The following is a 14,805-nucleotide window of genomic DNA, read 5'->3' as shown; positions in this document are numbered from 1 at the left end:
CCGCTCCCCGGGGCTGCTGCCCGCGCCGTGCACGCGAGGGCGGCCGGAGAGGGCCCAGCGCTCCAGGCCTGACCTGGCTGCTGCCCTGGGCCCTCTCCGCGGCCTGTTCCTGCTCCTCCGACCCCGGGCGCCGAGCCGGAGCTGCTGCGCGGGTCGGAGCCTCGCTCTGGGCTCCGGAGCGCTCCCACGGACAGGGACCGGGCATCCCCACCCCCTTTTTCACTGAAGGAAGTCGCACGGTCAGCCCCTCTAGAGGGGCAGAGGCTGCCGGGACTGGCCGCGCCCGCGCGGTCGCAGGGGGCTGAAGGGGCAGCGACAGGCCGAGTGAGGGGAGTGGGTCTGTGAGCTCCGGCCTTGCCTCGCAGTTCCCTGTGCCAATGCCGCCCACGGGTCCCCACGCCTGGGAGCCAGGCAGGTAGAGGACACCGAGGCCACAAAGCCCACACAGCAGGTGGGGGGGGTGCAGCCCTCCCCCCTCCTGGCGGGAACGCCTCAGGGCTGCCCAGGCTGTCCACCTGGGGTGGGGACAGGCCGCCTCTAGCCCTCAGCCGTGCTGCAGGCTGGAGCCCTCTGGCTGTGCCAGTCAGGTGCCAGCACCAGGGGAGGAAAGGGCCGAGGGCTTTGGAGGAGCCGAGGCACCCAGGGCCACCTCCCCATGTGGCCTCTGACTTAGCAGAGTCCCAAGTGTCAGGACCTGTGGTTGAGATTCTTGGGATGAGCTTTCCTGGTGGGGGAAGGGGCTGTGACTCTAGCACTTGGGAGTGAGCAGCTCAGTTTACTGTTTCTCACTCTTGCAGGTGCCAGGGCTGGGGCCACCTCCCCCCCAGCAGAGGCCCCATCTGGGGTCACCCAGCTTCACACCGCGCTCTGGGGGATGCTTGCGTTGTGGGTGGGCACTCTGAGCCCCAGCAGCACACAGGTGGGCGGCTATGGGCGCAACACAGCCGAGCTGCCCTGATGCCTCTTCCCAAGTAGGACAGGTAAACAAAGCCTCGGACAGCAGGAGGGGGAGGCTTTAATATGCTCTGCACTGTCTGTGAGGCACCCCAGCAGCACTGGGGAGCCTGAGCTGCGGCTCACAGGCCCCGGGGTGTGCACATGCACCCTCACACACACACCCACACCCCTGCTGTTGAGACAAAAGCACACCCCAAAAACCAACTAGGAGGAGGGGGAGGGGAGGGGAGGAGAGCAGGATGGGAGGGGGAGGGGGGAGGGGAGGGGAGGAGAGCAGGATGGGAGGGGGAGGGGAAGAGGGGGAGGGGAGTGAAACTGGAGGAGAGCAGGGTGGGGGGAGGGGGGAGCATCCAAGAAAGTCAGTCCTTGAAGTTGTAGTTCCGGATCTTCGGGGGCTGCTGGCAGCCTTTAGGTTCTGCAGGGTGAGCCCTGGAGGGTCTAGTAGGCTTGGCCTTGGCTTGGGCTTCTATTCTCATCCCTTTGATGGCAAAGGCGGCTTGCGTCTCCACGGGGCTCCCATCGGGGTGTCGTGGGCTGTCAGCCGCGGGAGGTGCTGTGAGCGCCCCTAGGTGAGGAGAAACCGGAGAAAGGCCTTGTTACATCCAGGCAGGAAGTCACGGCTCTCCCGGTGCCCGCAGGCCTGGGCTTGCCCCTCCGCTGGGCACCAGTCTCCTGTCACCACCATTTCCTGACTGGCCCCGTGGGCCCTGTGGCAGGGCTGACTGACCCCCACTGCCTGCCTGCTGTTTGCATCGCCCTGCCCACTGGCCTTGCTCGCCAGGTGCCTCCAACCGCCCAGCAGCCCGACTCCATCCTCCGAACTTCCCTCTACTTCCCCAGGTTTCAGAACGACCAGTGTGTCTTCTGTGAAGCGAGGACACTGCTGAGCGGCTGTGAGACTCAGGCTCAGTCCTGGCTCTGCCCCACAGAGGCCAGTGGGCTGGGGCAAGACCCCGGGTGATGCCCACTGTCCGCACGGGCTCACCGCTGTGGGGAGGGCTGGTGGACTGGCCAGCACCAGCGTGGGTGGCACGGAGGGACCTGAGGGTGAGGAAAGGCAGCTGGGCAGGGAAAGGCCTGGCAGGGGCGGGGCTGCGGGAGGCCGTGAGCTGAGGCCTGGCCCCCGTGGCCTCCCAGGCTCACACAGCCCACCGCCTGCCTCCGGTGCCCTCAGACCCAGCCCTCCTGCTGCTGCCCAGTCTCCAAGCAGCTGGCCCTGGAGGGGCAAGATGCAAGTCCCTGATGTATCCTTGGTTCTCCAGCCCCCGCCCTGTGAACTCCCTCTTCTCTACGCACAGACCCTACCACCCCCCCACCCCCGTTTTGTGTGTTCATTCTCACCCAAGGGTATTTTCCCATTGATTCTTAAGAGTGGGAGGGATAGAGTGCGAGAGAAAGAAATATCGACGTGAGAGGCACATGGATCGATCGGCCTTGAGAATGACCCTAACCGGGGCTGGGGATCGATCCTGCAACCCAGGTACGTGCCCCTGACCAGGAATCAAACCTGAGACCCTCCGGTCCCCTGGCGGACACTCTAACTGCTGAGCCACACTGGCCAGGACTCTCTGGACAAGCAAACCCACGGCCCTGACCTTGGTCAGCTCCTCCTGCCACCTGGCACCCATCTCTGCTCACTTGGTTCCTTCTGGAAGGATCACCAGTGGGGAGGTGGGGTCAGGACCCTGCCCACACACAAGGGACCGGCCTGCCAGGGGTTCCACGGGCTTGACCTCGGTGCCTGGGTGCCGATGGAGAGAGTGAGGCTCGGGGACGGGTCAGTCTGGGCCCCGAGACCCTCTGCTGGGGGCCGAGCTCCCTGGGAGGCCGGCTGGGCTTTTATCCCTCTCAGGAGGCAGCTGGCTCCCCCAGGGCAGGGTGTCCCGGCTCAGGCTCCAGGCTGGCTGTTGGCCTGCTGGCCCCCAGCACTCTGCTGTGACTGCCCTGCGGTCTGTGACCCGAGTAACCTGACCTGCGCCCCCACCGCAGCCTGGCTCCTCACCTGACCCGTTCTGCCAGCCCCGCCAGGGTTCTGAACTGGCCTGAGGGAGGACTGGCACAGGGCTCCTCCTGCTCCTCACTGGCTGCTCCGGGCGTGGAGGGGGAGGCCGCAGGCCTGCCCGGAGCAGCACTGTCCAGGTCCCTGGTGGCTCAGAGACACTGTCCGGGCTGCCTGGGCTTCTGAGGGCTGCTGGGAAGAGGGGGCCCCTCCGAGCCCCCGCCTGGCTCTCCAGAGCCTTCCCTGGGGGGGGGGGGGCAGGGCTCAGGGGCAAGGCCTCCTCATCCAGTCCTGTCGCGTCCTCCCCTCTGTGGGGTAACAACCCACACACGCCCCCAGGCCTCCTTGCCCTTACCCTGAAACCCCTCCCCCCTTTTTTTGTTCAGATAGTGGGAGGGAGGGGAAGAGAGAGAGAGAGAGAAACATCGACGTGAAAGGGACACATCGAGTGGCTGCCACCCGCATGACCAACCAGGGCCGGGGACAAACTGCAACCGAGGTACGTGCCCTTAGCGGGAACCGAACCCGGGTCTCTCTGGACCGCAGGCCGACGCTCTAACCGCTGAGCAAAACCAGCCAGGGCCTGAAACCCCTTTTTGATGAGTGATTATAGACATCTAAGCCTAAAAACTGGTTAAATGAGATAAAATTAATGAAAGATACACTTTCAAAAAGGGCCCATGAGGCTGCACTCCAGGGTCAGCTAGGCGGGGTCATGGCTGCAGGCACCCCTAGCGTCTCCAGAGTCGTCCTGCGCTGGCCCAGTGCACCCCGGCAGGCCGCGCCGGGCCCTGGCTGCTCCCTGCTCCGCTTGGCAGGGGGACAGCTGTCCATGAGGCAACGTCTCCTTTTGCACAGAAATGGTGGGTCAGGAGTGCTGCCCGGCAGCCAGGCACACAGCTGCCCGGCCTGCTCTCTGGAGGTCTGGCGATGACACTTTGGACCCCAGGGGCTGCTTTTGGTGCCCATAAGGACAGGCAGGGGCGGACAGGCCCGCAGCACACAGCACGGTGCAGACTCGGCAGAGCTCCAGGCCCCACGTGGAGCTGGTGGCCCTGTGCAGCATCTCTGCTGCTCCCTGTCCGGTTTCAGCCCAAGCGAGCAGCAGGGTGGCTGTGACCATGCAGACAGGCCCCCGGAAGCCAGGCTCCTGAGGAGGCCTCTCTGGGGCCTCTGCTGTCAGGATGGCCGGTAAGGCTTTCTTCGCACACCCCTGCCCCATCCTCCGGCCCTGCAGGGACAGCATGGACCCTGAGGGCGCTTGCCCGCGGCCACCACTACTGTGCTGCTCTGGAAAGGAAGGTGCTGCAGCCTCCATCCAAGGCCAGGCCTGGCCGTGCGTGGGGAGGCTGCCGAGCAAGCAGGATGCAAACAGATGTAGTGGATGCGGATGCGGATGCGTCCTGGCTGCTCCACGGGGGCAGGTCCCTCCTCCTGGCTCCTCGCAGTGAAAGCCTTCTCTGGGGGCAAGGCTGTGACCTCCGCTGGCTGCTGGCTGTGTGGGGCTCAGGGCCATTAGGAACCAATCCGGTGAACCTGCGCTTCCTCCCCAACAACTGGGGCTGCCCTGTGTCCCTTCCCTGGTGACTGAAGCCCCAGCCTCAAAGGGGTGGCCTGCAGGGCCCTCTGCCCCTGGGGCCTGGGGCGCAGCACCTCTGGCCACCAGCCCCTCACAGCTCCCAGCCAAGCTGCCTGCGGGCTGAACCTTGGGGCAGGGGCCCAGGCTGATGCCCCCTGAGAGGCCAGCAGATGGCAGGGCCACCAGGAGGAACAGGTTCAAGACCAGCAGCCTGGCGAGGGGATGGGTGCCCAGCCCCAGGCTTTGGTGAAGGGGGCACCTCAGGCTCCCCAGCAGCCTCATCACCAGCGCCATGCTCCCCAACAACACTGCGTAGTGGGCTGCAGGAGACATTCCCACTAGTCCTGGCTGCAAGTCGGCCCGGGCTGGGTGGGGGAGGAGCCTGCCTGGGGGGGGGGGGAGACTCTTCCAGAACCACTCTTCCTCTCGGGGTTGCTGTGGGGGCGCTGCACCTCGGAAAAGGCACAGTGTTCCTGGGGAGGCCAGTCTGTCTCCCTTGGGGACCTGGCTCTGTCCCTCATCCCCGTTCCTGTGCACAGGTCTGGGGACAGCGATCCGTCTCCCTGTGGTATGTCAGTGGCAGAGCCGGGCCACTGGCCAGAGGAGCGCCCTTCACTGGGCAGCGCGTAGCGGACAGCAGCCAAGACCCCCCCTGCGGCTCCGTGGTCAGCATCCTGGGTACAGCAGGGGAGGGGTCTGCTGGAATTTTGAGTCTCTGACCTATGCCCCCACTTCCAGGGTTTCCTCAGTCCCCGTCAGACCAGGGAGTCAGCCCGGCCACAGCGTGAACCAGGGAGTCCGCACGTTGGCAGTAGGGTCATGGGACGCGTGAAGCTACACTGAGAACTTTGGGGTGGGGGTCCCCTACGCTCGTGGGCGGCATCTGCAGCAATGGGACTGTGGCTGGCATGTGGCAGTGGCAGAGTGCCTGCCGGGGAAGCCCCGCCCCCCTCCCCCACAAGCCCTGGCACCCAGCACAGCTGCTTCGATGCCAGGCTGAGGGCGTCCCCGGAGGAGGGTGGAGGCTGCGTGGGCATGAGCCGCTCACACAGAAGCTTCTGCGTCCTCCCTGTGCCCAGGACGCAGGCTGGGTGCCTGGCACGAGCAGGTGCGAGCCCTGTGTCTGTGTCTGTGAGGGTCCACGCTGCAGATGCTGCGAGAGACACCAGAAGTAGACCCGAACTGTGGACCAGACCCGGCTGCACTGGGGCAGGGCGGGCAGGCGTGGAGAACAGGCCTGTGCCACGTGGGGGCCGCGTCTGAGAGAGAATGGGGCCGGGGACACGGTGACGCCAGGACAGAGCTGGGGTGCGTGGGGACACAGCAGAGGGAACTGGTCTCCAACAAAGTAAATAAGTGGGAAATAAATAACACAGGAGAAAGAAACCCAATAGATGAGGATTCAATGAAGATAAATGAGTTAAACTTACACCAGAAATCTCAGATCGGATTTTTAAAAAAGAAAACAAGATCCTACGAGATGTTGTGCGAAGGACCTATTTAAAATAAAAGATACACGAAAGTAGAAAATAAAAAAGTAAAGTAGAAGTAGGCAAGAAGTGTCCTAAGAGGCAAAGAACCCTGTGCTCAGAGAATGCACTTGAACCCACACCGAGCAGCAGTGGGAACCCCGGGGCGGCGAGACACCCACCCCACGGTCTCCAGCCCACGCAGACGGCAGGATCAGCTCGAGCTAGTCCACGTGCCCAGCGGCAGGTGACACACCTGGTCTTCCTGTGGACACAGACCCGGCCAAGCCAGGCGCAGACAAGTATCGGCCACTCCAGAGAACGGGTCACATCCGACACCGACACCGACCCTCAACTCCCTTCTGCTCTGGACCCGCACAGCGGCGCTGAGTGATACTCATATAGCAGAGGGAACCACAAAGGAGTTGGGGTGCTTGGGGCTGAAATCGCAGGACTTGGCTGGGACACTCCCTGGGAACACGGTCCAGCCAGGAGAGGACCTTCATCTCCACCCCGAGGAGCTGGGCAGGAGGTCACAGAACAGGAAATAAGGAAATTGTGACATTAAAGACAAAGCTCAGGGAACTGGAACGCTGAGAAAAACCGTGGGACGTGGCCGTTGTGCGGAGACTGTAGACACCCGAACACGGGGGTGAGTGACAGGGTGACAGGGCAGACCGACTGTCTTAAAGGGCCAGCACCACAGAGCGGCATTTCCGATGTCTGCAGCGATTATGGAAATTGCAGTGGTCACCAGGCACTTCCCTTCCCCAGAACCCCCCAGCTTGGGTGGCTTTACACGTGCTTCTGCAGAATTTGAAAAGCAATACTCAGATGGTTCTGGAAAGTAGGAAAGAGGGAAGCTGCCCGAGCAGGTGAGGCGGGCGCAGGAAGAGCGCAGGCCCCCTGAACACGGCCCCCAGGACGCCGACATGGAGATGCAGAACACCAGTCACATGAGCACGAGACCCGTCACTGTCAAGGCCACCCAGTAGTGACCTGGGTCGGTGTCAGAGGACCGGCCGGGGTATTTCACCAACTGATACCCGAGAAGGAAAAAGCATGTTTATCTCAATGCAGAAAAGACACCTGACACAGTTTAACACCCATCTGTGCACATTAGGAGCGAAGGGGCATGTCTGCCTCGCGCAGGCTGCATCTCAGACACACAGCCCATGTGCTGGGCGGAGAGCAGCCTCACCCCTTCCTGGCAGGGGGCAGGGTGTGAGCCAGCTCCCAGAGCAGATGTGGGCACAGGAAGGGACGAAATGTAGTCATCGTCCAAAGACCAGCCACCAGAGCCGAAACGAGGCCAGCAAGGTGGGTGACATCGCAACAGCAAGACCTGGCCTGGCTGCTCGCGTCCTGCGAGGCTCCCGGCATGTGGCCAGGCGGTTGGTGGCAGTGTGGGTGGCCTTCCTTTGGCCACGGCTCCCCCGGGAGGTGCCTGTGCTGTGAGCACCACGCCTCCACGGGCTCCTCGTAGACAGCAGGGCCGTGCCTGCCCTTGGCTCCCCTTGGCTGTGTTTTTTTTAAATTCTCACCTGAGGATATTTTTCAACTTATCATGAGATAGAGGGAGAGAAAGTGACCAAGAGAGAAACATTGACGTGAGAGGAACACTCGACTGGTTCCCTCCCACAGGATCCCAACCAGGGCAGGGGACAAACTGCGATCAAGGTACATGCTCTTGGCTGGAATCGAACACTGAGCCAAACTGGCCAAGGTGCATTGGCTGTTTTTTAAAAAATATTTCAGGAAGAAAATACCAAGGCTTTGTTTTTTTTCTTACAGACTGCCCTGCTTGCTGGCTGAGCAGAGAGGGTGGGCACAGCTCTCAGGAGCAGGCGAGACCCGCCTGCTGCAGTGGACACAGGGCGATTCGAGGGGCAAGGGTGTACGCTTTCACGTTCATAGCAAGAAAGTGCAAGATCAAACAAGAGGTCGATGCAGCCCGGCTGGTGTGGCTCCGTGGTTGAGCATTGACCCTGCACCAAGAGGTCGCTGGCTCCATTCCTGGTCAGGACACATGCCCAGGTTGTGGGCCTGATCCCTAGGGGGGGGCCTGCAGGAGGCGGTCGATTGATGTTTCTATCTCTCTCTCCCTCTCCCTTTCTCTGTCTCTAAATTCAATATAGAAAAACAAAAAACAAACAAAAAAACAGTTAAATGCACTTACTCAGCGCTGGACGTTCCCAGGAGGGCTTTAACCAATGGCAATGTCTGTGCACAGTAACAGGGTCCCTTCAGCTGAGCACACCCTTCAGAGCCTCACCAGCCCCTCTGGCGCCCCCAGAGCCTGAGGTCAGGAGCGTTTGCTCTGGAGCCCAGGAGCCGGGGGACCAGGACAGGACGCCTGCAGTGGTGGCGCCCGGGCTGCAGCGTCGACAGGGAGGCGGCACGGGCCTCAGCACCCTCCTCACAGCGGCAGCGAGGGGCTCAGCGCCTGGAGGGTCGTTGCCCTGTTTGTGGGCTCATCTCCACAGTGCCGGGCTGCTCCATGACGCACACCCACTGCTCACCACAGTTGGGCACAGACAGGTCCAGGGGTGGGGGGGGCTGCCACCGCAGGGCTGGGCAGTGATGGGGAGCAGACCCAGTGGTCGGCGCGCTGCCTCAGTGTGCCCTCCGTGCATGGCGTTTACAATGGCGTCTTTTTGTTTGTTAATCCTCACCCGAGGATGTTTTTCCATTGATTTTTAGAGAGAGTAGAAGGTAGGGAGGGATACAGAGAGAGGAAACATGGATGTGAGAGAGAAACTTCAACTGGCTGCCTCCTGCACGCCCCCTACTGGGAATGGAGCCTGAAACCCGGGCACGTGCCCTGACCAGGAATCAAACTGGGACTTCTCAGTCCCTGGGATGATGCTCCATTCACTGAACCACACAGCCGGGCTGGCCATTATCTTTTTTTTAATTCTCACCCGAGGACATTTTTGCATTTAAGTTCAGATAGAGCAGGAGGGAGAGAGGGAAGAAGAGAGAGAAACATTGATGTGAGAGAGACACATCGACTGACTGCCACCCTTGGGGCCGGGAACAAACTGCAACCAAGGTACATGCCCTCAGTGGGAACTGAACCTGGGACTCTCTGGTCCGTGGGCCGATGCTCTAACCACTGAGCCAAACCGGCCAGGGCTGGCCATTATCTTAAAGAGAAGTGTGCGTCTCCGCCGTGTCCCGCACTCCCGCTGTCCGCCCTCTGCCGCTCTCCCTCAGCCTGAGGAGCGTCCTCGCCATGTCCTGAGGGCAGGGCTGCAGCTGTGTCCATCTTGGGAGTGTTCCTGCCCCTCGGAGATACGTGAGCCTTCCCCGCGCTCAGTACTCTGCAGGCAGCTGTGCTGGCTGGCTTGCGCGTCCAAAGGGAGGCCTGCCGTTGTTTTGGTCCGCATTCCCCTCTACATGTGTCTTTCATTTTTCTTTGGCTGCTTGTAAGGTTTTATCTTTCTCAGTGATTTTTCAGAAATTCGATCATGCGGTTCCTTGGCTTACATGCGTGTGTTCGCCCTGCTGCATGGGGCAAGCTTCTTGGAACCGTGAGTTGAGTTTTCATCAACTTCAGGAAAAAACAAACCAACAAGAAAGCCATCGTCTGTCCCGGTGTGTTCCTGTGTCCTCTCTCCTCCCTTCCTGTTAGATGGAGGGGCACTGCCAGGCCGCCACGGCGGGCTCCCTCCCCACTCCTTCCTCTCTGTGAATCATTCTGGAGAGGTTCCCGGCTCCATCTCCAAGCTCACCGCTCTTTCTTCCACCACCTCTCTTCTGCTGTTAATCCATCCCACACGTTTTCTTCATCAAATACTGCACTTTTCATCTCTAAAAGTTTTGCTTGTTCTTGTATTTTCGATCCTTCTCATTGGGCACATTTGAAAAGATACTTGAGTACAGTCACAACAGCCCTTTGTCTCCTCGTTTGTCATTTTTGGGCCTCTTCCTGTGGACTGGTTTTCCTCTTGGATCTGATCACATTTCCTGCTTCTCCACATGCCTTGCAGTTTTCGGTTGGATGTCACAGATTGTAAATGTTGTTGAAATTTTCTTGCCATTTTTTTAGTGCTGGGCTTTGTTTTGGAAGGTAGGTAGCTCCTTGCTTGGTCATTTCAAACAGTTTTCAAGCCTCTCTAGGGTAAGTCTGGATGGGCCTTCACTGCAGAGACAATCAGCCCCACTACCAATGTGTGACTCCTCCGGGGTCTCCACTGAATAGAGCTGATCCCTGGACACTCACCACTGTGACTGGTTGGGCCTTGACTATCTCCTTACCCTGTAAGATGCTGGGAATGGCTCTGCTTAGAATTTGTCTTTCCTTTGCCTGATCTGCGAGTTTTGTCTACACTCCTACAGGTTCACGCACAGTAAAGACTCAAGAGAATCCATGACTGAATCTCTGCAGCTGCGGAGTTTCAGCAGAGCTCCCCACTTTCTGGTCTGTACCCTGCAACTTCCAGCCCCTCTGCCCCCCAAACTCCAATTCCAGTCTCCTCAACTTGACAAGGCTGCTGAGTTCTGTTTGGCCTTCCCCTTCCTGTGCCCGCAGCCCGGCCTCTGCCTTCAGCCAGAAAGGTAGGAAGGGGGTCCCAGAACTCAGCTCACTGTTTTCCTTCTTCCCAGGACCATAGGCCTGTGCTACCCACACCCAGTGTCCGAGGCAGTGGTTTTGTTTATTCTGCCCAGTTTCCGAGTTCTTTGTGGAGGGATGTTGAAGTCTAGTCCTGGTAACAGGCTGGCGAGAGGCGGCACTGAGTGGCAGCCATGCTGTGGCCTGAAGAGTAAGTCTTGGCCATTCCTTAAAGTATTTGCTTTGTTTTGAAAGCTATTTCAACATGAGTTTTTTCATAAGTGTAAGAAGTTGCTTCATCACCCCAGCTTCAAGGAAAGAGCTGACCACGGTCTGTTTCGCCATCTGTTTTCAAGCAGTTTAGGGATACTCTGTACTTCTTAAGTCTCAGGTGATGATACTCAACACGGGCAGGAAGCGGGAGCCTCTCCCCCGCCCGGACTCTGCTGCTCCCTCTGAGCAGGATGCTGGTTCTGAGGTTCCCTCAGCGGCTCTTCCAGAGGGTGCGGTGGGTGGTGAACACTAATCTGAGAACAGTGACGACGACTGAGTGCAACTGGAAGGAAACAGTCAGCTGGAAGGGTCTGTGGGAGGAGCTCGGGCATGTGGAAGTTCTCGAACTCGACATCACGAGAGCCTACAGGAAGAACACTGTTCATGACAAAGCTCTACGGTCCTAACTTCCCTTCCCCTTTTCCTTCTGTAACTACCCATCCTCTGGGCATGAGCCAGGGTGTGGGTGGCCGCCTCGTCTGCACACACTGGGCTGCAGTCCTTCCTCATCCCCCGAATAAACCCTTTCTGGTGCCCTGGCCGGTTTGGCTCAGCGGTTAGAGTGTCAGCCTGCGGTACAGAGAGACCTGGGTTCGGTTCCCGCTAAGGGCATGTACCTCGGTTGCAGTTTGTCCCCGGCCCTGGTTGGTCGTGCGGGTGGCAGCCACTCGATGTGTCCCTTCACAACGATGTTTCTTTCTCTCTCTCTTCCTCTCTCTCCCTCCTGCTCTATCTGAACAAAAAATGGAAAAATGTCCTCAGGTGAGGATAAAAAAAAAACACAAAAAACAAAAAAAACCCCTTTCTGGTGACGAAACACTTAGTAGATGTTATTTTTCAGGCCACAACAGTTCCCCCGGTGTCACCTGGCTGTCAGCCCAGCCCGTCCTGGGCACGGGGAAGGACAATGCCACAGACAGGGGAGCGCTGACAGCAGAGAGCAGGACCCCTTTGCCCTGGCCCTGGCGGCGCGGCCGCGTGTTTAACGAGCCCTCACTCGCCTGTGGGCGACTGCCATCCACGCCTCCCCGAGTCGCAGCACACGCGGGACCCTGTGACACGACGGCACCAGGCTCCTAGCCCTGGAGCCTGGGTTTGCTCAGTACCTTCCGAGGGGCCCCTCCCCTGTGGGGTGGGTGTCCGGGTGCCCAGGACCATGTGCAGACGGAAGCACAGCCGTGACCTTCCAGGCGCGCAGGAGACTCACACTCGTCCTCTGAGCTGCCCATCTGTGAGGTGTCTGCCAGTCACCACAGGCAGCTGCTCCTCTTCGCCTGACCACGGCCGAGCCCATTTTCATGAGAAACACAGAAACATCCATGGGCAGGCCAGATGGCAACTTTCCTGGCCTCCAGGACGTGTGGACAGGTGCCCTGGGGGCCCCGCGCCAAGCAGGTCATGCTCTCCGAGCACAGCTGGGCCGCAGAGCCGTGGCCAGGTCACAGTCCCACGGAGGGGCAGCAGTGGGGTGGTGTCCCCAACTGATCTGTGGGGCGGAGCCTGCGTCCTGGCAATGAGCATGGCCCTACCGCCTTTGCTCAGCCAACTGCCACCTGGGGTCCAAGGCTGCTGGTGTCTGGGCCCTTCTCTGCCCAGTGGACTCGGGACCTGGAGTCCGATGTTTTGGCTTCTGATCTTGCCCAGTCCGGGGCTGTGTGACCTCAGGGTAACCTGGTCATCTCCAGGAGCTGCTGGGAAGGGCCCTGGGGCGGGGCAGAGGTACGGGTTCCACCAGCACTGGGCTGTGGCAAGAGGCCTCTGCTCTGCTTTTTATCTGGGTCCTCAGGTAACAGCCCGCCAGTCCGACGGCTGCACCTCCCGCAGACCTCCGCTCAGCCTCTCGGGCACCCTTTCCGAAGGAGGGCGTTTGAACTGTAGGAGCAACGGGTGTAATCTGCAAAAGGACGAAATGTTAGAAAAAGAAACCCCACGCTGACACTGTGCCCCTTACAAGTCGTGTCTCTTCATCCCTCCTTGTTACCTTGAGGGTGGGGAAACGGTGCTCCGTGGGGGAGGCCAGGCCGCCGAGCCGGCGCTCAGGCGTAGGGCGCTCGGCGGTGAGACCCACCTCAGGGCCGTCGCCCGCAGAGCCCCACAAGGCGACATTCCCAGGAGCTTCCACCACCGTCCAACTGATTCCTGTGACACTGGGCCCTCTCCACCGCCACCACCGTCCCCTCTGCAGTCCCAGCGCAGGAAGGACAGCTGGGACCTGGGACTCCATGCTCCCCGGTCTGGGGCAGCCACTCAGGGCCTGGCCTCGGTCTCCTCGCTTGGAAACGGGAGCCCAGCAGCTGTGAGGCATTAGTTTGCTGTGGGGATCAAGTCCCTTGACGCAGGCGGAGCCCCAAGAACACCACGTGGCGCGGAGCCAGCACCCAGCATTGGCTCTCAGCGGCACCCCTCTCTAAGCCCTCTCAGGCCGCATCCCTCTGTGGAAGTGGGTGCCCCCGAGCTGGGTGGCCACCCTGCAGACGCTCCCTCCTGCTGCCCTGGTGTGACCGTGCCCCCATCCCGTGTCACTCACTTCCACAGGCACCTCTGACCAGGCGCAGCACGGGACAACATGCAATCGAAAGTCAAAAATAAAATCAACAATGAAATACCGCCCTGGCCGGTTTGGCTCAGCGGTTGGAGCATCAGCCCGCGGAGCAGAGAGACCTGGGTCAGTTCCCCCTGAGGCATGTACCTCGGTTGCAGTTTGTCCCTGGCCCAGTTGGGGTCATGTGGGTGGTAGCCAGTCGATGTGTCTCTCTCACATCCATGTTTCTCTTTCTCCCTCCCACTCTGTCTGAAGATAAATGGAAAAATATCCTTGAGTGAGGATTAAAAAAAAAAAAAAAAAGAATATCTTTCCAGTTTGATTCTTTTTGAGGCTGAAAAAGAATTAAGTCACACCTCAGGTTAACCTCCCAGCCGTTGGCCCTTGGCTCCACACACGCCCAGGCGGTGCCAGGCCCGCCCCCAGGACTCCCTGGGGACCAGAGCCTGCTCTCCCTGCTCCCTGGTCCCCTCGAGCCACTGCTCAAGAACTTGAAAGTCCACTTCCTTAGCTTCCGGAGAAACTCCGTCCTGTCCCGTCAGGACCACCCAGACTCACCTCCCCCTCCAGAACACAGCTGCCTCCCGACACTCCCTCCAGGAGGCGCTTTCCCGAATCTGCCCCCAGACCGCTTCTCTATCTCACACTTCGCTTGAAGGTCTGGACCCCTGGGTGCCCCTCCCAGCGATCTTCCTGCACCTACTGTGAGCCTGCCTGTGCAGGCCAGGGGTCAAGGGTCGAGGGTCAAAGAAGACACCCCTCCCCACTTCACACTCTCCTGGCAGAATCGAGATAAATGAGATGCAGAGTGAGGTTGGGGCTGGCACTGCAAGGGGAGGTGCCGGGGTGAGGGGCGCCCACACCTGCTCCGCTGGCCTGGCGCAGGGGGTGGGCAGGAGGCGCAGGGGGTGGGCAGGAGGCGCTGGGCTGTGCGTGTCTGTGGAGGAAGGGAGATAGGGTTGGAGGCCCTACACCCACGCAGCACAGCAACACAGGGTGGGGTGGCAGGGCGTGGAGACCCTGCACCCAGAGGATGGAGGGGCTTTGGTGACCCCGAGGCCCAGGTCCGGGGTGCGATGGGGTGATCCAACCCGGGCCCTGGGCTCAGGTCGGAGTCCTAGCCTGCGGGATCACAGCACACACGGCAGGTGGGCACAGGGGCAGCGTCTGTGCGCCTGAGGGGTGGCGAAGGCAGCGGGGGGCCAGGAAGGAGGGGTGGGTGGCTCTGGTCCCGCCTCAAATCCAAGGCCCTGGCGCATGGAAGCCTTCCTGCCACTGAGAGCAGAACTGTCCCCTTTGGGATCACGATTCCCTGTGCATGGCTGCTGGGCTCCCAGCGCACTGAGGGCTCACCCACACTCCCTTCACCCCGAATGTTCACCTGCCCACAGCCACAGCTCTGCCCTAGCCAGGCCTCTCCCTGAGCGT

The 14,805-nt window shown here is 60.5% G+C and overlaps 1 protein-coding gene across 1 annotated transcript in view; it reads right to left on the bottom strand.

Annotated features, from left to right (window-relative positions):
- Nucleotides 1–1,296: 1,296 nt before the first annotated feature.
- Nucleotides 1,297–14,805, bottom strand: part of CCDC57 (coiled-coil domain containing 57) — a 77,281-nt gene continuing 63,772 nt past the window's right edge. Inside the window, exon 19 of the mRNA XM_036268393.1 lies at nucleotides 1,297–1,522. Coding sequence (XP_036124286.1) covers nucleotides 1,317–1,522 — 206 coding nt within the window. The 3' untranslated portion in view covers nucleotides 1,297–1,316. The remainder of the gene's footprint in view (nucleotides 1,523–14,805) is intronic.

Source organism: Molossus molossus, unplaced genomic scaffold, assembly GCF_014108415.1.
Source record: "Molossus molossus isolate mMolMol1 unplaced genomic scaffold, mMolMol1.p scaffold_m16_p_19, whole genome shotgun sequence".
Classification (NCBI taxonomy): Eukaryota; Metazoa; Chordata; class Mammalia; order Chiroptera; family Molossidae; genus Molossus; species Molossus molossus.
The sequence above is the reverse complement of the archived record's forward strand: the minus strand, read 5'-3'. Positions and strand labels throughout refer to the sequence as shown.